Genomic DNA, 21530 nt, shown 5'->3' with positions numbered 1-21530 from the left:
TGTACTGGAGATGTAGACTACTCAACAGAAGCCCAAATTATAATGGACCCAAACACGGTGTGGCTTTGCTGGTCATTATAGTCGCCTACATTTCCCTCAGAATCAATAAAGTAAGCTTTGTATCTGTGTATCTATTGAGCCTGAGATCAAGCTGATTATCAGGTCAAACAACCTGTAGTAATATAAAATAGGCCCACATAATATTTATTTTTATTACAGAGTCGTGATCTTAATAGGAAAAATGCCTGATTTAATCGTTTTATGTTTAAAATAGTCCTTATTAAAAGGAAACTTTGTTAGGACTTCACAGTTTAAACTAGAGGATAGCGCCACTGGGTGGTTGTTTCGGTCGCGTTCACTCCTGTCTGATGGTTGGTTTTCCATTGTGTCAATTTACCGGTCTTTCGTATCGTAACGCTATTGGTTGTCTTCGTTTGCTTTCCCTGATCTGATTGGTGTTTTCCTGTCTGGGGGCGGGGTAGAAGAACGTTCCAGAGCTGGGATGTATGAGACCATGACGTAGCATTTAGTAATAATATAAGTGGTTTCCTGCTTTCATTATTGATATATAGATTAATAAAATGTGTTGTATTACAATGGATCACTTTTAAAGAATTTGTTTCCTAAATACAGCGCAAGTAACATGGTGTGACGTCACAAGGTGGGTCGTCGGGGAGGTCACGTGGTTTTTTTGGCGTGGTGGTAAAGCAAGCGAGGCAACTAAATCATAAACATTTAGCTGCGACTCTTCTTTTTCGAAAGGTGGATAGTTTTTCCGGTAATCTGCTCTGCGCTTCTAGATAAACCCATATCTGTTAGTAAGTATATCATCCTTTCCGTCTAGACGTGTGTATTTATTGTATCCAACGTGTCTGCTGTTGCTAGCCACCCTAACAGTCTGTGGCTAGCTAGTGTAAACTAGCTAACGTTAGCTAACATACGAACATGGGAAATGAGACATGTGAAATGATCACGGATGAAAACATGAAAGAAAAATATTGTAATTGACCAAAGTCAAACATAACCACTATATTACATTATAACGTGCTTTGTAACAGAACAATGTGAGAGAAAGTAACATCAGTGGTATGTTATGAGTTAAAGTTTGGGTGGAAATGCATTTTTAAAAACATTCTTTGTTATATTCTATACTCTTTACATAACAGCAATCAATACATCTAATGATGTGACAGAAAAGGGGGGAAATGCATTATCTGTGGTTGTCGCAGGACTATAATTAGTAGGCTACTGCGTCGTTAACTGTGAGCACTCTGCCCGTGTACTCATTGCGCATTACCACTGTCTTCCACAAGCTGTTAGCTTGACAGCTGTGCCCATACTGGTGGTAAGATTTTAGGAAAACTCTCATAGAATAAAGAACATGCCTCCAGATGCGTAATATCTGAGTAAATTTTTTTAATGCGATCAGAACAGTGGGATTTGCATTTATCAAAGTCCCTGTAACATCCAGCATCATAGCATTACTTTGAGAGGGCACATACACTTATAGAGCGTTTATCTTGGCAAATATAAACAAGTATTCACCAAGTTATTTTTTGCATGTAAACTATCGATTAAAAAGTATTTTTGACTATTCTACTAATCTACGCAGGAGTAAGCAGGCTATCTAACATTGGCTCCACGTTGAAAAAACTTTAACATTAACATGTTCTTGCATGTATTTGTTAATGATTAAAACAGAATATTATAATATTCTATAATGACATAACACTTTTAATTGAGCCGTTCTGCATAATGAGTACTTTGGGTGCATTTTGTTGCTAATACTAATGTACTTTTACTCAAGTAACATTTTAAACATAGGACTTCAACTTTTAATGAAGTATTTTTACACTGGTATTCTTCTTTTACTTAAGTAAAGGATCTGAGTACTTCTTCCTCCACTGATGGCAAATTGCCTTGATCAAAGTTTACTTACTGTCAGGCATTAATATTCAGAATCAAGCAACAGGACACCAGGAAATTACCTATTTACAATATTTATGTGCAACTATGTGATCAATTTTACTCCCATTGGCTAATATGTCACATTGTCCATTGTTTTCAGTATTTGCCAATTCAACCAGCATCATGGACGGTGGAGTGGAAGTAGTTACCAATCCCATCGTGAATGTGCGCCTAACAAGCACCATCTCCTCCTTCGAGGTGCAGCGCAGGTTCAATAGAGGGATTAGTATAGCAGAACTGAAGGTGAGACTCAGCTTATCATACATTACACACCTCAAAAGATGCACACATTAGCTCTACTCTTGGGGTTCCCTACACTTTTTTATATTGACATTATTGTTTAATATTGACATTCCTCATGTTATCAGAGACAATAACAATATCTTTTGTTTGTATATAATTAGGGAAAATTGGAGATGGTTTTGGGTGCATCTCCCTCCAGCATGGACCTGGAGTTGTTCAGTGTCTCTGACAAGTTCCTGCAGAAAATGGACGACAATGAAGCTTTGCTGGGTTCCTATCATGTTGATGATGACTGCAGAATACACGTATGTAGCTGTTCGGTTTGAATGCTCTTTTAATATGGTGTCCCAGACAACTGTCAATAGATCTTTTGCTCCAAACATAATTATGTCTTCCTGAAGCCCTAAACAAATTTGCTTCAGATAAGATAACATGTATTTTTAGCACAACAAACTGTGTAAAATAACACGTTTCATCAAGTGAGACAGGTTGGCAGTGTAACATTTGCCAACTGGTTTTAAAATAAGAACCCTGCTACGTAGGTAGTGGTAAATAGTTAATAAATAATTATAATTTTCATATTTATGGGTACTTAAATTCACCAACAAGTGTGATTTTCTAAAAAGTTACAGCTCATAACTGTATTACTATTCAACGATTATGTAATGTTGACAAAAGGACAATAATGTCATTTCTTTGCTTGTTTCAAGCTTAAGCAATTCAGTTATTGGCTAAAACATGCGAAACTACTGGTGGTGTCTTTTTTTGTCTAAGTGTCTTTGTCTTATCCTAAATCACAGGTTACTGATACAAGTGGTCAGGTGAACGAGTTCACTGATGTTTCCAAAGTAGAGAAGTTTGAACTCTCACAGGAGTCTTATGAAAAGAGAACAGGTACGGTCTGACATACTTAAGTTTCTGTCCAATTTGTCATTTTCATAGCATTAACTTTCTTTTCCTATGCTTTTGGTATTAAACAAATACTACATATTTCCACCAATTTCATGACCACATGTGGCTATGGCAGCAGCTAAGCTTAGCCAAATTGATTTGTTAATAATTAAGTCGATCCACTGACAAGTAGCCAGTGGATCCAGACAATAATTGGAAAAAAATCAATTTATAGTTGCAGTCATAGACAAAAAAACAATACCTCATCATAGGTATTTAGAAAGATTTATTCTGTATGCTAACCATTGACAAATCTTGTAAAAGAATCATCCAATGTTATTTGATAGAAGATGTTCTGCAGCATTCAGTCTGTTTTTGAAGTATCCTGTGTTTACAATCCAAACCTTCAGATTCAGCAAGGTCATTCATGAAGAAACATCGTGTTGGTCACTTCAACGAGGAAGAAATGGCCAAGAAGAAAGCTGAGACTGCTGCTCGGGAGGAGGAACAGAGGGTTGCTGCTGATGCCATTTCTGTTGGCAACAGATGCAAAGTGCAGGTACCTAGGCAACCCACGAAGCTTGGCACAGTCATGTATGTTGGTAAGTGTGGCTAAAGCTTAGCTGGTTTACTTTCTTTAGGACATTGGTTTAAATCCAGTTTGACGGATTTACTCTCCAACAGAGCAGCCTTTGTTGTAAATTATAGTGACCTATGCAAGAAATGTAGGTTGAATTGTAACTATTTACTGTCTGTTGAAGAAGAAAGAAATCCTTCACATTTCATCTGATGTGAATAAAAGCATCCTAAAGTTTAATTTTGAATCTGTTTCACCGTCCAAAAATGTACAAACTTAGAAGTTATGATTAACCTTTTTTTGTTGTTGCTTGCTCAGAGAGCAATACCATGTCTTGTAATTACCCACATTTATGTCATATTAACCTAAAATATGTCATCTCACTTAACAGAAAAGAAATCTGATTTTAAATGGGGGTTTCTCTCTGTTGTCAGTTTCAGCAGTCAATGCAGACTGAGAATTGTGGATCTTGTAATAATAAGAGTAAGAGAACCTGATGTAAAGAACTATGTTTTTATATTCATTGCAGGTACAACAGATTTCAAGCCAGGCTACTGGGTGGGTCTGAAGTACGATGAGCCCATGGGAAAGCACGATGGAATGTAAGAGCATTATTATTATTATTATTATTATTATTATTATTATTATTATTATTATTATTATTATTATTATTATTATTATTATTTAAAAACATGTAAATACCTAGGCACAATGTTGGTCTTGATTTTGCATTTGACCCTGTCTTTTTATTACATTTTGTTCCCACAGTGTTGAAGGCAAGCAATACTTTCAATGTGAGAATAAATACGGTGGATTTGTGAAGCCCCTGAGTGTGACAGTAGGAGACTTTCCTGAGGAGGATTACGGTGTAGATGAGATGTAGGACTGTAATGTGACAGTGACTTTCTCCTGTCCTGAAATTTGAGCGTCAACGTCAAGCTGTTTTCTATTCACCAACCCGAGATGATGGAAAGTCATTGTCATTGTAACAAGTACATTTTCTGTTGGTTTTTTTGTGCTTCTCTGGAGGGCATGATCCAAAGTGCGGTGTCTAAAGGCCTTTTAGGTTCAACAGCTCTCTCACTGACGCTGACGCAACCTGATAGAGGTGAATGTCAGGCAGTACATCTCTTGGTTCGCTCGATATGATGATAATAGTACAGGATAATCACACCAAGCTTTGATGGAGGGGGTTTGTTGCATGTAAGGCAGCATATTGAAGGTCAATATGTGGTCCTTCACTTCATGCACTTCTGTTCAATTTAAGTTACATGCTTTAGTAGTACTTGTTACTGCCAAGCTTTTTTAACATGGGTATAATCTATGTAATCTGAAAGTCTGTATTGACAGTTTAAATACCAACTTAATTTGTCTTCATTTAGTTTGTATTGGTTAATACAAAGAGGATTGTATAGAACTGTTTATAGTTAACTGTAGTCTGAGCATTTTTGTGATGAATGTTAATTGCTGAGAGAGGTCCAAGGCGAAAATCCCACCTGAAATACTTTGGTAATGACTTCAAAAGTGTCTCTCTAACTTGTATTACAAACCTAATTTGACGCTGCTTACATGTCTCCAATTGAGTCAAACTGGAAAACACTTTCCAATCAGAGTTTAATGAGCAAAATCATTCCACCGTATATCACTCGCAGACAAGAAATTCACAGTTGAAGAGGAAAGATCAGTGAATCTCCACCCACAGTCCATAGTGCAACAAAGGTGCTTTGAGCTACATAAGTATACACTGTCTAGAATAAGAGTGAAAGTTTGCCAGGGTAGATAATTTCTCTCTAAACGACTAAATTCCTTAAATTTAATTTTGTGTTTGTATGTAATGTGTTCAATGTTGAGGTTCCCAAGTGGATATAATATGTAATTGCCCATTATTCTTCTGTGACTAAATACCTCTTGTTAAAAAATTAAACTGTCCACCTGAATGTGTCTTGCATATATTGAAATAAAAAAGAGTTTCAGGTTTAACATTTGAAATGGCAATCCTCAATATGACTATTTTTCAATTAAAATCTGATCGAATATATCCAAATGATGTACTCTGTATAAACTGAGCTCCCCTGTATCCAAATGAAATGACAAAATCCAATTATTATGTCCTTAGATGTGTCTCCAAGAACTCAATCTGAACTGTTCAGTAAGTCTGAAATTGATATTAAATTGTTCTATTTATTTAATTTTAATCTATCCTAATGGAGCGTTTAATTTCTTTATTCCTGCAGTTTCACATAAGCATGACACATTAAATGTAATTCAGTTAAGTACAATCTCTTAGTGCTTTCTATTCATGTCCTTTAAACAGTTTTTTGATCCGGTGGGTGGCTTAAGTAAGTCATTTGGTGGAGATGTTTAACTCTAAAGCATACCTGTTTATGTTTCCCATCCTTAGCGCAAGTATAAAGTGTACTTACAATGTATCATATGAATATTTTTGATTACTATAGAGGTTGGCCATCAAAGTAATTGATTAAAACACAGGGAAAGACAAAAACTATAAAATGTTCACTCTCCAGTTAACTGCCTCTCTCCCTTATAATCACCACAACACTCAGCTTTGGAAAATAAAGGATATGCCTTATTTATGCTTTGTTATATGTTATTGGTATAATACTGTTGACATGATTTTTTATCCTCTAAAGTTTACAGAAATGTAAATTAATAGTTTGTGGTTTCTTTTTTAATGAAATGTCATTACTACACACAAAAATGTAGTGTTGTTCTCTTTTCCTTTTTTAAAAACTGTTAATCTCTAAGGTGCTGGTGTTACTTTGTGCCAAAGGGTAATGCATATTAATAAAAATGATTTGCCAGTACAGGAGTGTATCAGATAGTTTTTTCTGGGTTTTTTTCTACAGATTTTCATGCCCTCTGTGCCAAATTTGTGTGATGTGATTTTGGCCTATTTTCGACTGTCTTGACTAATAATGAAATAACATTGGGCCGTAAATGTCTAGTGCAAGCAAAACGTTTTGAAAGGAAAGAAAATCCTTATTTAATTATTTTCTCAAGATATATGACTTGTTTTGTTGAACAAGTTTGAATGTCTTTGTAAAAAATCACACACTTGCCTACACATTACATTAAAAAAAAAAAAAAAACAGGACACGGTGCTATAGTGAAAATATACAGTATGCAGAAAGTTCATGGTACAGAAGTAATATCAGAAAGGTATACTTTAAATATCAAGTTAAACTTCTCATGCAGTATGGGCATTTTCTAAATGTTATCTTTTTAGAATGATATTACTGATGAATTAACATATAGGCAGCCACAGCATTTAATGTTGTAATTGGTTGATGTTTATTACTTTATATAGTGTAGTGTAAAGATGTAGTGTTTTCCTCTGAAAAGCAGCATACTAATTGTATCCCCAATAGCATTAACTAGCATCAACATTGTACAGAAGTACAGTACTTATAGAGTTAAGGACCTACTTATTGAATACAGATATTTTTATATTATTGTTAAATCTTAAAATAAAGCTCAGGCCACCAAACTAAGAGAAAATGTAATGGACAAAAAGCATACATTATTTATCAGCCTCACATTTTTCATCACTCCCCTGAAGACGGACGTCACTGCAATGACGCAACAAACTGTCATCTCGCGAGACGCAGCGCAGTTTTCACAGGCAGTAGTGTGGTGGTGTGGTGTGTGCGCGATAGAGACAAGGAAAGATGGCGACGCAGGAGAGCGAAGCGGATAAAGATACCGTGAGCAACGGCGAGGTAAAAATGAATGACACTCTCATCATGTTATTTACTGTTTCACGTCCATGGGAAGGGGCCGTTTTTATCTGTTTGAGTGTTCGGTGTGGGGCCATTAACATTGAAACGTTTTACCGATCGTTACACGAGTCCCAGTGACGTTGTCAGTGCCGGTTGGTTTTAAAACGACCCCCTCCTGCCGTAAACTGAAAAATCCTTCCTGTTAGCGGAGTGAGAGCGGTAGTGTTGACGGTGAAATCTCACTAAAAACATACAATTACATAAAAGTGATAAGATAATTCGTTGTCTCCATGTGTGTCGGTGTGAGGCAGCTGACTGCTGCAGTGTGTCAGTTAGCTTTCACAAGGCCTGAACCTCAACAACGCAGCTCGGCTTCAGGAGCCAGGCCAGTCTCAAGCAGCTCACACATATTTCTTATTCACTGTTAAATCATGTCACCCTCCTTTTTTATCTACAGTCATTACAGGGAAAACTGTGGGCTCAATGTACATTGCGTGCGCCTCTCACGTAAGGGTTTATCTGTCGGCTCATCTTTGTAACATTGATAAGTGAGATGAATCAGGTGTAGACCTCAAAATATTTTGGCTAACCCTGGAAAATGCTCTCTTAAACAGTTAAATAGCGGTTGCTGGAGGTAATAAAGATGGTATCTCTCGAGCCAGCTAGCAATTATTTCCGGATTGACAAATGTCACAAGTTACCAGAGGTCATAGTGAATCATCATTTTGCACAGGCAAACCACGGATCTCCCTTGTTCTTAATTCAAAGTCTGTCTTTGACCAAAATAAAAATAAACATTATTATTACATATTGATATGATCAAACAAGCCAACAGTAAAGCTGTTGCATGTGACACATATTTGGCACCTTTTACTCTAATAAAAGACCAAGTATTTGTTTGTCCTTTCACTCATGATTGATCACTGAGTCTTTTCAGAATTGAGTAAAACTTGATTTTTGGTTTCTTTTATGTTTTAAATTTAGATTCTAGGGTATTCTTTTTAGTCCCAGGCCATGCCACTCAGAGCTGAGCATAGGTGAATCAAAGACTAAAAAACCCAGAAGTAGGTTGATGAGAAACATGTAAGCCTACTGGTTTTTTTTTCAGGAAACAATTGTTTTTAGTTTCTTAATGTCTTGTAAATCCTAAAAAAAATTGGTTTTGTGTAGATCGCTACGGATTTATCTACCAGAATAACTGATGCCTATCTCTATGATTTAAAATCTAATTGTAATACACATGTGGCAGAAACCAGGGCAAGGGTACAACATGTGCTTAGTGTCTCTTCTTGTAATAAAATTGCTATGTCAGGATAAATGCGATTATTAGTTTTAAATTAGGTAGTTATGTTTCTCTCGAGGCCCACTGCTTGTGAACCAGTTGAGGGAAATCTCTGTGGTATTAATCTAGGGAAAACCCTATGAGGCTACTTTTTAGTGGTTTTCTTATTTTCTTAGTTTTTATTTAATAGTTCTACTTCGTAGAGATGTAACTGTATTGGCCCCAGCACAACACATATGATAAAATCAGCCTTTTTGTGTCTAAAATAACATCCATCTGAATTTTCCTTGCACTATATGTCCTCTTAATGTGGAAAGGCCATCTTTAATGTTGGCTGATAAGCATTGTAGCACAGACAAAAAGCATGTTTAGCCATTAGGAATTGACACGCATTCAACAGATTTGTTTCATTCATCCTTGTTTATATGCCTAATATTGCATATTAACTTGCTTCCTCCTGTAGTAGTTACTGTCACCATGTGTGATAAACATTACCAAAGCAATCTCGGCTTCTGTGAAAGACTGACTTATCTGAACTGTTGGCCCTTTGCATTTACTCTGCACCCTGAATAGATGGTTAATTGTTAATCCTTGTTCAGTATGTGAAATTGTAAATTATTATCTTGAGCTGGAACAGATAACCCTGTTCCTCATGTTGAGCATATTGATGTTCCGTCTGCGTAGTGGTTATTACGTTGATCCCACCAGGAGACAGAGATGTATGTGTCTGATAATAGAATTTCCACTATTATAACACAACAGGACATGGCAAGCGAGGATGAAAAGCTCTATTTTGAGCCTCTTCATGGCCTTGAAATTCAGTTTGTGATGTTGGTAGGCCAGTGGCTTATCGCACACCTTAACATTTACGATGTTCACTCAGCCATTTCTTGGCCTTCTTGGTTAATAACCTGCTGAGCGGAAAACATTTTTTACCTTCAAGTGCTGTTTCTGCAGGCCCAACCTCTGGTCTTTCTTGTGTTGGTGACAATGGGGGAGATTCGATGTTTAGATAGTGAATGAGTCTCATGACTTGGCATGCGCTTGTGTATTGTGTCACTTGAATACAATGCGGCCTTGCCGGAGGGGTGGGGGGCCACATGGAGACACTGAAGCAAACGAATGACAGATTTGACTGATCTTCAATATGTTGTTACTCGCATGATACTAAGGCTCTGTTAGGTCAAGGAAATTAAATGTCTCAGCTTGATCGGCCCTCATATGTCATTTTTATATGTCCTTTTAATTTAACAATTTATTTTGATCAATAATCTGTTGAATTTCTTTATTTTTATAAAATATTATAAATGTTATACAAAGTCAGAAAATAGTAAAGAAATGCCTGCCTCAGTTTTTCAGATCCCTATGTTAAGTCTTCAAATAGCTTGTTTTGTCTAAACCCACATTTATTTATTTATTTACACTTACTATTCTATAAATGGAGAAAAACAGCAAATCCTTACATTTGAGAAGCTGGAGTGAGAATGTTTGGCATTTTATCTTTTCTTAATCCGTTATTAAAATGGTTGCCAATTAATTTTAAAATCTGCCATGTGTGTTATTTGTCAAGCATACTGTATATTTCAATACAAAAGTATTTGCCATTATTACCTCACTCACTTCAGTCTGAAATTTGTGATTAAGCTGCTTTTAAAACACGAGGGCTGAGCACTTAATCAATTATGTGAGGTCAATGCATAACAAAAGTCTGGTATGAATTGTGTTTTCACCTTCAATCCTCAAAGATGCACGATATACTCACAGTTTCGACTGTAGATTGATGGTGAATTTGTCCCCTGTAGTTTTATGCTGTATCATTAAATCACCACGTTAGGCGTTCAGTAAAGTACAGTGAGAGTGGCTCCTTTTTACTGCCAGCGAAGCTGTTCTTGTTTGACGACGTGCTTCATCACATAATGTCATTGCGCTATCGTTGTGACTTTCTTTGGCTACACTGACCGTGTGTCTGTATGGTTGTAGGTGAGCAGCAATGGGACTGTTGCAACACAAGATGGCCAGGCTGTGCAGGTTGCTGAAAATGCACAGGATCCTCAGGAGCAGCAACCGCAGCCGCAACCACCACCTAATGCATGGCAGGTCATTAAAGGAGTGCTCTTCAGGTGAGTTTCTCTTTTAATCTGGTAGACACAGATAAAGGTTTACTCTGATGCTATGGATATATGGGGGTGTCAAAATCCATAAGAATCCACTCTGCTCCAGATCTCTGTGCAGAGTTTATAGTCTGTCTGCCCTTAATCAAATTTGGTCTTTTTAAAAATCTGTTTGCTCATCTTTTTCTGTGCAAATTGCAGCACAGACGAATAAGACAAATATTTAATTAATTGATCTGTTGGTGGTACAGCCCCAATGATAAATGTGTTCTGCCTGGACTTTGTGGGTTGTCAAGAGTCGGATCTCAATAATTACGGTCACTTAATGTTCAGTGATTTGTCCAATGGACAGTTCAGTAAATGCTACTTTCTGACTGGTGGATGAACAAGACTTGTACTCATTTAATAATGACATTTGGTCCATAGACTTGCATCAGGTAAAATTTACACAAGCAAACATCATTGCTACTGAAAAAGTAAGTGTGCGTAATCCACAGTGTGATTATTATTTATTTTCTTTCATTATTTTACTATATCAGAAGAACAAGAAACTGTCGTCATCCCCACGAAAGAGGGAAGTATTCATTGAACAAAACCACAATCGGAAGTTAGACTGATAAAAATTGAAAAACATGGCAGTTGTTCCTTGATAGTTTTGAACATTTCACAGAAGAGAGAACTCTCTTCTAAGTTTGTCTTTTGACTTGTCACTGATTTAGTGATGCAAGAAAAAAAGTCTCTTAAAGTCTGAATGTAATGCTGTTTGACTGGATACAGTTTGATCAGATTAGCTACCTTGTGGTTTTGCTCTCCTGTAGCAGCTCTTCAGATATAGAAGAGAAACATTACAATGTGATAATGAACAATGTTTAACTTCTCTCCTTGTACCCAGAGCTCCCCGCTCATTTGTCAGCAAAGGGTTTTGTTTCACGTCATACAATGGGACTTTTGCCGGCTCAAAGACTGTTGTTGATCAAACTACAGATTGTACTACTGTGATGATGAACTGTAATGCTACGGCATTTTTTTATATGGCTGCCTCCATGGAGAGAAAAGCATAGTGTAATGCTGGAGTCGTACATTAGGGGCTACTTATATGAGCCAGAATACAGTGCATAGGAATTACGCAGTATAGAGGAGGAAGAGGCCACAACAGCCGACAGTTGTTCACCACCAGCCAGTGAAGTCCAGTGCAGTCCTGGTTGTTTGTAAGTTTTTTACCTTTTGAGGAGGTTGGAATACCACAGTCATTTTGTCTCTGGTCATGTAGCACCAATTATAAAAAAAATATATATTTGCGCCTTTCTACAGCATGGACAGCCCAGTTTAATGAAACGAACATTTTTATGTGTAATAGTAATAATCCAACTCATCATCCCTATTGCTGTCCTTTCTTTTTCCTCTTATCTTTGACTTCAACTACCTATTTACCAAATCTTCTTTTCCTCTGACTCTATTTTCACTTGTTCCTCCAGAATCTTTATAATCTGGGCGATCAGCAGCTGGTTCCGTCGAGGGCCGTCCACTCCAGACCCCAACACGCCAGCCGGGGCACCCAGAGTACCCAGCAGGAACCTGTTCCCCAAGGACACCCTCATGGTATGATACCAGCAACATCCGTCTATTTCCTTTATCTGCATGGCCAGCTGTTGATAATTGAATTAAAGCTGTTAATTCTTAAACATCCTTCACACTCTGATCCCCTGAAGTATTTCAACAACAAACCTGTGTTATGTCTCCCTTTCAGACTAACTCGCTCGCTATCCCCTGACTCTGTAATGTCATAAACACTTTTTTATTTTCTCACCATGTCTGCAGGACCTGTACGTGTACTTGTCCCCGGACGAGGTGTTCACTGACTTCAACAACACAGAAGCCCTTTTCTGGTTCCACAGGGACCTGGTCTATGGAGACTGGAACATCGGGGAGAACGGGGACGGCTGTTACGAGCACCATAAGGAGTTGGAAATCCCAGAGGTGAGAATGGAGGGGAGAGAGGTGACGGACAGTAGATGGATGGTGAGAGGGAACAGGTATTAGTTAAGAAAATGAGGTAGATGTCCGTGAACCACAGGAAAGTAATACACTTGACAGATGTGTGATGTGTCTGAAATATTTCTTCTTTTTTGGTGTGTACTTGCAGTATTTGCAGCAGAACGGTTCCTTATACATGCACGTCTACTTCACTAAAAGTGGATTCCATCCAGACCCCAAACGCAAGGGGCAGTATCGCAGACTGGCAACGGTTCATTCAACACGAAGTAAGAGCATGTGGAAAACTCAGAAAACGGTTGCAATAATATATTTGATCATTTCTAAGTGTTAATCTTTTACTTTACTCTTTCAGTGCTGAATAAATTTAAGCGAAGAAAGTTTATGAAGACCAAGAATCTGCTAACGGGAGAGACGGAAGCAGATCCCGAAGTGATCAAGGTTGATATATTTTTGTTTTACTTTATAACTTTTGATTATTATTTTGCCAATAAATAGTTCAGGCCAATATTTCACAGGTATTAGCATATTGTGGATATATCAGTATCAGTGTAAATGTCGGCTCATGAGTAACAAGTACCGTAATTTTCGGACTATAAACCGCACCTGACTATAAGCCGCAGACGCTAAATTGACTAATTTGTACATATATAAGCCGCACTGGGCTATAAGCCGCAGACGCTAAATTGACTGATGTGTATGTAGCCGGTCTGTAGCTGACACCACGATCGACTCTGCGTTGTGTTGTGTAGAACCAGGAAATAACGATGGAGAACTTCTGCCTGTTCAATCAGCATTTATTGTCTCTGACCGTTGGTGTTTTCCTTAATTTGTCCATAAATTACCGTTGAAACAGAAGAAACACATGGAAGTCATCATCATACGGTAACTCCACAGTCGGGGTTTTTGGACATGCACACCTCTCTTCAGCGTATCCTTCTTTCCGTCTCCCGAAAAAGTGGCGCGAACCCCCAGAAAGTGCCGGTTTCAGGAGTATCCGGTTTCAGGAGTATCAACATAAAAGCATATTTAACAAAATAAGACTCCTCGAAATAAATATATATATTTCCATAATGAGGGTGTCTCACACACTGCCTCGCTCTCGTAATGTCCGTCTGTCTCTCGTACCACTCGCTACTTTTGCGCGCTCTTTCCCTGCATCCGGTGGACTGTAACCTGTAAAATCCATAGATTTAGGAATTCCCCTAGTGGCCGTTAGCTGTAAAAATCCATAGATAAGCCGCACCGTTATATAAGCCGCAGGGTCGCAAAATGGGGAAAAAGTCGCGGCTTATAGTCCGGAAATTACGGTAATTGCAGTAAAGAAATGCCAAACTAGGTTTGAAGTCATTTTAACGCTGCATAGTTTGTCCACCAGAGAGGACTGACTTTCAACTGTACGCATCTTGTTCACAATAACAAAACCAATCAAGGTTAACTGCAAAATATCAATTTCTGTATCAGCCTCAGAAATCCAGTGTTGGTCATGCTATAGTACACGGTCTGTTATCCTCATGTTATGACTGATTATCAAGTACATCTTACAGATTGTTGCTAATCCTGGGAAAGCCTGTGAGCAAAGAATATAGATGCAAATTCCAAAATTAAAATCAAATTCCTAAGAAAAATCAAAGATTTGACTTTTTATTGTTCCTATAATCAATAGAAATAATAGTTCAACAATCACCAGGCACCAAAACATTTATTTACAATCAACACCATTACATAGTGTCTATCACACTAATAATTCTACAGACAAATCCTCGAGCACACATCAACATATTAATACCAGCACATTTATTCAGTACAACTATAGAATTACAATTATTAAAAAAAAAAAAGACCCTGAATCGAGGTCAAATTAATGTCTCCATGATTGGTTGCTCAATATCCATTTTTGCACACTAAACAGAATGAAAGCTTTTACGTTTTTAAGATCAGCTGGAAGCAAATTGAAATGTTTGATGGCCATAAATGAAAAAGCAGACTATAATATCAAATATGTTCCCTCACAGCGAGCGGAGAGCCATGGTCCAGTGGAGATTATCTCTCATTGGCACCCCAACCTCACCATCAACATGGTGGATGACCACACCGCCTGGGTCAAGGGCTCTGTTCCCCCTCCTCTAGATCAACGTAAGTTCCTCCCTCTCATATTTTTTGCACATGGCTGTACATTTTAAAAGGTCCCAACTACTACAGCAGGTGTAGTACTCAATGATTTTTGTGTCGAACCATCTTTGACATGTCCACTCTTCTTTCACCAGATGTTAAGTTTGATGCTGTAAGTGGCGACTACTATCCCATTGTGTACTTCAATGACTACTGGAACCTTCAGAAGGACCACTATCCCATCAACGATACCCTGACAACACTCCCACTGCGCCTCTCCTACTGCCCCCTGTCCTTGTGGCGTTGGCAGCTGTACGCTGCCCAAAATGCACGTTCACCGTGGAACTTTCTACCCGAGGACACCTATGACCAGTCTGATGAAGACCAAGACTCTGTCAAGGTAAGATGTCGAGGGGTCAGAGACAGAAAGCTGAAAAAAAGGAATTGTATTAGAAATGATGAGATGGATGTGTTTTTGGTTCTTTGATGCAGGTTTGCTTTTGAGTTCCTTCATGTTTAGTTGCAATAATAATGATGATCATTAAACATTGGAGAAATAACTGATGGCCATTTATAATGAACATTGAATAGTATGCTGTATCATTATTTGAAGCTTTACATAGAAACTTCATAGGGGTACCATCATTTTTGTTGGCATTGTATCACAATAGTATTGTAGTGTAATTAGTCATTTATGATTCTTATTCCAGATACCCAGACTGGTTTAATATAATATAATATAATATAATATATATGTGTGTGGCTGCAGCAAAATGTAACTTGTGGACAAACGTAATCATTTAGATTGTATTACGTCTGTAACTTTAAATTCTAAACGCTCTCTTTGTATAGGTGGCCCTTTTGGAAACCAACCCGTACCTGCTGGGACTCACCATTGTTGTCTCCATTGTGCACAGCATCTTTGAGTTTCTTGCCTTCAAGAATGGTAAGATCACAGCAGCCGGTCTGTATTGAGGACTTAACAAAAAATAGTTTGCATTGTGTTTGTTTACCCCTCACGACCATCTCCTCTTCAGATATCCAGTTCTGGAACAGCAGACAGTCTCTCGAAGGCCTCTCCGTGCGCTCCATCATATTTGGAGTCTTTCAGTCTCTGGTGGTGCTACTGTACATCCTGGACAACGAAACTAACTTTGTGGTGCAGGTCAGCGTCTTCATCGGCCTTCTTATTGACCTGTGGAAAATCACCAAGGTCATGGACGTCAAAGTAAGTCAGAGCAACAATTGTTTTTTCATGCACACTATTGTTTAATTGTATTTAAAGTTATATGTAACTTTTCTCCATTTAAATGTCTGAAAACGTCTAGAACTAAGTTATATATGTTGTTGAGTTGTGTACTTAGTTTATCCCAAATGTTTCCAACAATTTTCAAACCTAGAGAAATCCACAATTTCAATCAAGGTAATGGTTCATTTCATTTGGACGCCTGTCAATGGCCACGTATCCTCTATGCGCATTCTTCAGCGCTGTGGTGGTCTGTCAGAAGCTGTCATAAATTGACTTTTCATTCAGTTGTAAGCCACATTTTTACAATACACTTTTCAGATTTTTTAGTAGTTTTTAACAATATATTTTTAACCAAATTAACAATTTTAGTCATCTTAAGTTGTCAGAGAAACAGGCTGAACAAACGTAAGTGGCAGCTCAGCTCGCAGCCCGCCCTGTCCGCTGAACAGCATCGGAGACACTCTGATATTTAAAGTGAAACTGTTTTATCCAACAACTCCTCTGATCCCACTCTACTTTACGATCTTCACCAAACTGTCTGTTATTGTTTTGATTGATGTAGCTTATATTACTGATGACTTCATCTTAAACCAGTCAAGTGGGAGTTAATCAGTGAATGTGTTATGTTTGGTTTGAATGAAAACCAGCAGACTCCTCTAGATGGGCTTAAGAAGAGACCTTGAATCCTAACAATTGCATTTGATTATATTAAGTTTCACGTGTTTAACCAACTTTTCCTTTTATTAATCCAAATGCTAACCTGTTGTATCCATACATTTCTACGTCATGTTGTGCCATTATTACCATAATCTAATAACCAGTTATGTTTGTCTTTCTTTAGTTGGACAAAGAGAACAAAATCGCAGGAGTGTTGCCGAGATTGGTATTCAAAGACAAGTCGACATATGTGAAGTCTTCAACCAAAATCTATGACGATGTAAGTTAAACCAATACTCATCTGCAGCACTCCTCACACTGGCCACATTCAGAGGACACTGCGTTCAAAAATACATAAAGAGGACAATATATTTATAATGGATGACATGCACTCACTTCTGTAAACGTCTGATAGTTCTTTAAGCTCTGTACTGTAGTTGGTCAAGTGTTTCTTTTGAGCCGAAGGGCAGGCCTGAATACACATTTCTCTGTTGGGATTAATAACTCACACAAGCATGTCTTATTTAAACTATTACTGATTGGTTTGCTTATTACCGTTTCTGATTTAAAAACAAAAACCTTTTCTCGTACTGTGAACAGATGGCCTTCAAGTACCTGTCGTGGCTGCTCTACCCTCTGTTTGGCTGCTATGCGATCTACAGTTTATTGTACGTAGAGCACAAAGGCTGGTACTCATGGGTACTCAGCATGCTGTATGGCTTCTTGTTAACTTTTGGTAAGTATGTCTCCACTAATACTCCACTACTTATCATTTTGTATTGTGTCCTTTTTGTTTTAGAGGATGGTTTGTATTGAATATCAGGTGTTGAAAGTTTATTGAAGGCGGATGACACATAAACGGGACGTAATGGTAAAACATAAAAAATAGAGCATAACTGTGTTACATATAATCTGCCCATGAGTTAGCTGTACATGAAATGATGAAGGGAACACTGTTGTATACAGCATGTTATTACCTATACATTAAAATATTTGATCTGTTTATTCCTTTTAACTGAAAATCTTAGCATCATAAAAGTACATTAAATCCCAAAAATGCAGAAGTTTACAAAATATTATTGCTGAAAGCTGTGAATGTTTGTCATTGAGCCAGTAAAGATATATTTTAAAAATATGAAACGGGTAGATAATGTGCAGGAGTTTAAAAAAAAATGTAATGAACAGTATTTGTTAACGGGGTGATCATTTTAGATGAAGCGGCACACAGTAGTAGTTGTAAAATTCAAAATATTTTCTTGTATAATTCATTCTGAACTCTCCCTGGAATTAAATGTAATATGTATTCTCTAAATGTATTATTGATTTTACTCTGCTGACAACAGGTTTTGTTCCTTTTTTATGTATCTATTTTTAAAGGCCAGAGATTTGGCTGATTTATTATAATTGTCTCTCTTAATTATCCTGTCTCTAAGTGTATGTACATACAGATAATGTTTTCACACTTGCATCATGGTTGCGTATCCAATTCCCAATAGCCTCTGCTGATGTGCTTTGTATTAATAGACTTCACTCAGTCCTGTCGCCTGTTTTTTAATGTACTGCCTCTGGTGTAAAATTGTTACTAACCCTTGCCTTCCTTTTCTATCTCTGCTTGTGGTTGTTAGGTTTCATTACAATGACGCCGCAGCTATTCATCAACTACAAAATGAAGTCTGTGGCCCACCTCCCATGGAGGATGCTCACCTACAAGGCTCTCAACACCTTTATTGATGACCTGTTTGCCTTCGTCATCAAGATGCCCATGATGTACAGGATAGGATGCCTCAGAGATGGTACGTCTTTGCTGATCTGATTTATGAATTTACCAGGTTACATAATCACCTGAAACAACTTGTAAGAGTTAAAGCCATTTAACATCTATTTTGAGTTCTTAGCTTGATGATGCTCTGTTGTGCAGTGTTTTGCTGTTGGTGGTTTCAGGTTTCAATCATTGCTCAGCAGTTAAAAAGAAAGAGATGACAAATTGATATTGAAGGAATAATGCTTTTTAATTATGCTTGTTTCTCACACGTTTGTTTCCTCTCCTGCAGACGTGGTGTTCTTCGTCTACCTTTACCAGCGCTGGATCTATCGGGTTGATCCCAACAGGTTCAACGAGTTTGGCACCAGTGGAGTGGAAAAGCCCAAGGACACCCAGGACACCCAGGACACCCAGGACATCTTGGCAGTGGCAGCCACAGCTCCTGACGCAGCCGCAGCTCCTGACGCAGCCGCTGCTCCTGAAGCAGCCGCAGCTCCTGACTCAGACGCTGCTCCTGACGCAGCCACCGCCATCACAGACAAACCAGAGGGGGAGAAGAAGAACGATTGAGCAAGACAACACCCTTATCTGCCTCCCTGGTTCTCACCGCTGCAGCGAAGAGGACTTGTGGAAGTTAGGCAGGAAGTGGAATCGTCGTTTAGCATTCATGGACGCCACTACAAAAAAATGCAGTTCAACTGTTCCCTCTGATTTCTGTGTGGATCCACAGAGAAATCATATTCAGTGTAGACTTGGTAAATTCTTATTTCTGTTCCCCGCCCTCTCGTTTTGCAGTTCAAGTGAAGTAAAACAAAACGTGATGTACTGTATTCTGTATGATTTTTCAGAGGGTAACTATGTCTTGGCGTAGAGGTTTGGAAGGGAACTGGTCGCAGTTACATTTTCTTTTTATACAGGGGGGGAAAAAGAGGCTAAGTGCAGCTTTTTTTCTTTGTGTAGGTCCTTGTGAATTTTTCTTTTCATTCCATGTGAGCACCGTGTTTCAAATTGCCTGGAAACTGGTGAGTAGTGCTGGAGGGAACTGGAGAGATCCTGAGACACGAAGGAGGTTAAAAAAGAGAGGTGGTGACTGGAGACGAGATGGACGACCCTACAGGACACTACCCACAAGACGGCGACTACTACCCTCAATTTTAAACAACTGGTTAATGTTCTGAGCTTGAACATAAAAAAAAATAACAGCCTTGTTGGTATTAATATAAATATATTAATATTGTCAATGACTTAATTTTTGTTTTTTAGTCACTGAAACATTCTTTTTGTATGTCCTCAAACTGTACAGAATCTCAGCTTGTCATGTTAATAATACCGTTGTCAAATCTGTCTAACAATAGCTAATTAGCAAGTGTAATTTTAATTTTACCCCTCAGCCGGACGTCTGATTTGTTTCACGCTCCAAACAACATCACCTTGACAAACACGGTGAGACAGTCAGGTGTGTGCTGTAAGAATTACAGTGTCTCTCCTTTTTAATTTTGAGTGCTGTAAATCCTGAAACGAAGAGGGTTCCATGTTCGTACATATTAAATTTTGATTCATTCATGTTTATAGTAAAACTCGAGTGTGATTTAAAATGTCTATGCAACGCTTTTTTTATGTTACTCTTTCTAGTTCTGGGTTCAAGAACAATATTTTTGCAATTTATATTGATGTTACAGGAAATGGTTTATTTGTGTGCTTATAAAGCATGCATATTATCTAGTTAAGTCTTTGTACTCTTTCACCCTGAAGGCTGATATTCAACTGATGACTATTTTCATTGATAGCAATTATTTTCCCTGACAAAGTGTTTTGTTTTGACAGAAAACTGTAAATAATGAAAGTCAAACTAAAAGTCCAGAACTCAAAGATTACATTTTCAAAGAAATAAAAAATGAGACCAGCAAACAATACACTCGCTCAAAAGGCTGAAACCGGTAAATGTTTTGGTATTTTTGCTTGGAAAGGTGACTCGAAGGATACATTTAATTATGCAAATAGTTGCACTAAAATCGCTTCTGCTTTACTTCAGTCTGTGAATTCAAATACATTCAAAAGCGGGCATGGTCAATACCTCTTCCAGGTGTGGAAAGACGTGCAGCTTAGAGTAATGCTGGCACAAAATACTAGATCCACTGGATGTGGATGTAATGTTACGCAGTGGAGTTACTGCACTTTTTGAAAGTGAATTGAGTCAAACATATTCCACAGACCAGGACTGACTAACCTGGCTTCAGAATTTCTGTCAACATGTATGTTTGTAATGACACTCTTTAATCTTTAGTCCAGTTATGAGGCTGGTGGCCGAGGGATGTGAGGCCAAATTATAGTGTTGGACACGGTTAGCATTCACCTATACAAAGGATGAGTACCAGATAAGCAGATGTGTAAGATTGTGTCACCTTTTATGAAGAATCTGCAGAAACCGTGGGATGCCCTAATCTTGAGTTTAACTTTTAGAGTCTTGGAAAACTTGCGTATTTTATCTGGGAAAAAAAGGTTAAAAAGTGTTTCTTCTTTACTATTTAGTGAATCATCTCACAGGTTGGAAAACACTGCTTTATATTTAATACCTCTGCAGCTGAGATGGTTTATCTATTTATTTCAATGTTTTACTTGGTCCCCTGAGTCACTGCTTCCTCTAAACACTTCAAATTTCACTTTCAATTGTCTATAAACCGCCTGTCCTCTGTGTCTCCAGCAGGTGGCACTGTTGCGCTTCTTAAATTTGAGCAACTTATTTTTTTGAGCACAGTAAACGTTCATTAAAAATAGAAAACTGCAAAAATGTCACTGTTTAAGGGCACGTACTAAACGTGCAGAGATATTATTGTCGCAGTTTGAAAATAGGAATTCCCACTTCCATTTCTCGGAAACGAGCTGCAGCAGATTTTGGCATGATGCAACCAGGATAACAATCTAATGTTATTTTTTCTTTGGGAAAAG

The 21530-nt window shown here is 37.9% G+C and overlaps 2 protein-coding genes across 4 annotated transcripts; both read left to right on the top strand.

Moving 5' to 3' along the window:
- Nucleotides 1-529: 529 nt before the first annotated feature.
- tbcb (tubulin folding cofactor B) lies at nt 530-6504 on the top strand. 3 transcript variants are annotated; one of them, XM_029447053.1, is made up of 7 exons: nt 530-661; nt 2069-2211; nt 2373-2516; nt 3012-3105; nt 3513-3704; nt 4209-4281; nt 4448-6504. In XM_029447053.1, the coding sequence occupies exons 2-7, from the start codon at nt 2092-2094 to the stop codon at nt 4560-4562; spliced, it is 738 nt and encodes a 245-aa protein (XP_029302913.1). In that variant the 5' UTR covers nt 530-661; nt 2069-2091; the 3' UTR covers nt 4563-6504. The 3 variants fall into 3 exon arrangements, with proteins under 3 accessions (XP_029302913.1, XP_029302912.1, XP_029302911.1); XM_029447052.1 differs by lacking the exon at nt 530-661 and adding an exon at nt 670-814; XM_029447051.1 differs by lacking the exon at nt 530-661 and adding an exon at nt 670-818.
- A 760-nt stretch (nt 6505-7264) lies between these two features.
- clptm1 (CLPTM1 regulator of GABA type A receptor forward trafficking) lies at nt 7265-20183 on the top strand. The gene is made up of 14 exons (XM_029445910.1): nt 7265-7419; nt 10682-10821; nt 12288-12411; nt 12631-12789; nt 12956-13073; nt 13160-13245; nt 14820-14940; nt 15072-15316; nt 15769-15862; nt 15954-16144; nt 17007-17102; nt 17423-17558; nt 18448-18615; nt 18874-20183. The coding sequence occupies exons 1-14, from the start codon at nt 7369-7371 to the stop codon at nt 19152-19154; spliced, it is 2010 nt and encodes a 669-aa protein (XP_029301770.1). The 5' UTR covers nt 7265-7368; the 3' UTR covers nt 19155-20183.
- The last annotated feature ends 1347 nt before the right edge of the window (nt 20184-21530 follow it).

This window comes from Cottoperca gobio, chromosome 13 (assembly GCF_900634415.1).
Source record: "Cottoperca gobio chromosome 13, fCotGob3.1, whole genome shotgun sequence".
In the NCBI taxonomy this organism is placed as follows: domain Eukaryota; kingdom Metazoa; phylum Chordata; class Actinopteri; order Perciformes; family Bovichtidae; genus Cottoperca; species Cottoperca gobio.
The sequence above is the reverse complement of the archived record's forward strand: the minus strand, read 5'-3'. Positions and strand labels throughout refer to the sequence as shown.

Bases quoted from the DNA above. Each gene is read 5' to 3' on its own strand.
- clptm1 (XM_029445910.1), top strand. From the start codon at position 7,369: ATGGCGACGCAGGAGAGCGAAGCGGATAAAGATACCGTGAGCAACGGC. The intron at 10,822-12,287 runs GTGAGTTTCTCT...TTGTTCCTCCAG, and splicing joins ATTAAAGGAGTGCTCTTCAG to AATCTTTATAATCTGGGCGA. The intron at 17,103-17,422 runs GTAAGTTAAACC...TACTGTGAACAG, and splicing joins CAACCAAAATCTATGACGAT to ATGGCCTTCAAGTACCTGTC.
- tbcb (XM_029447053.1), top strand. From the start codon at position 2,092: ATGGACGGTGGAGTGGAAGTAGTTACCAATCCCATCGTGAATGTGCGC. The intron at 3,106-3,512 runs GTACGGTCTGAC...CCAAACCTTCAG, and splicing joins GTCTTATGAAAAGAGAACAG to ATTCAGCAAGGTCATTCATG. The intron at 4,282-4,447 runs GTAAGAGCATTA...TTGTTCCCACAG, and splicing joins ATGGGAAAGCACGATGGAAT to TGTTGAAGGCAAGCAATACT.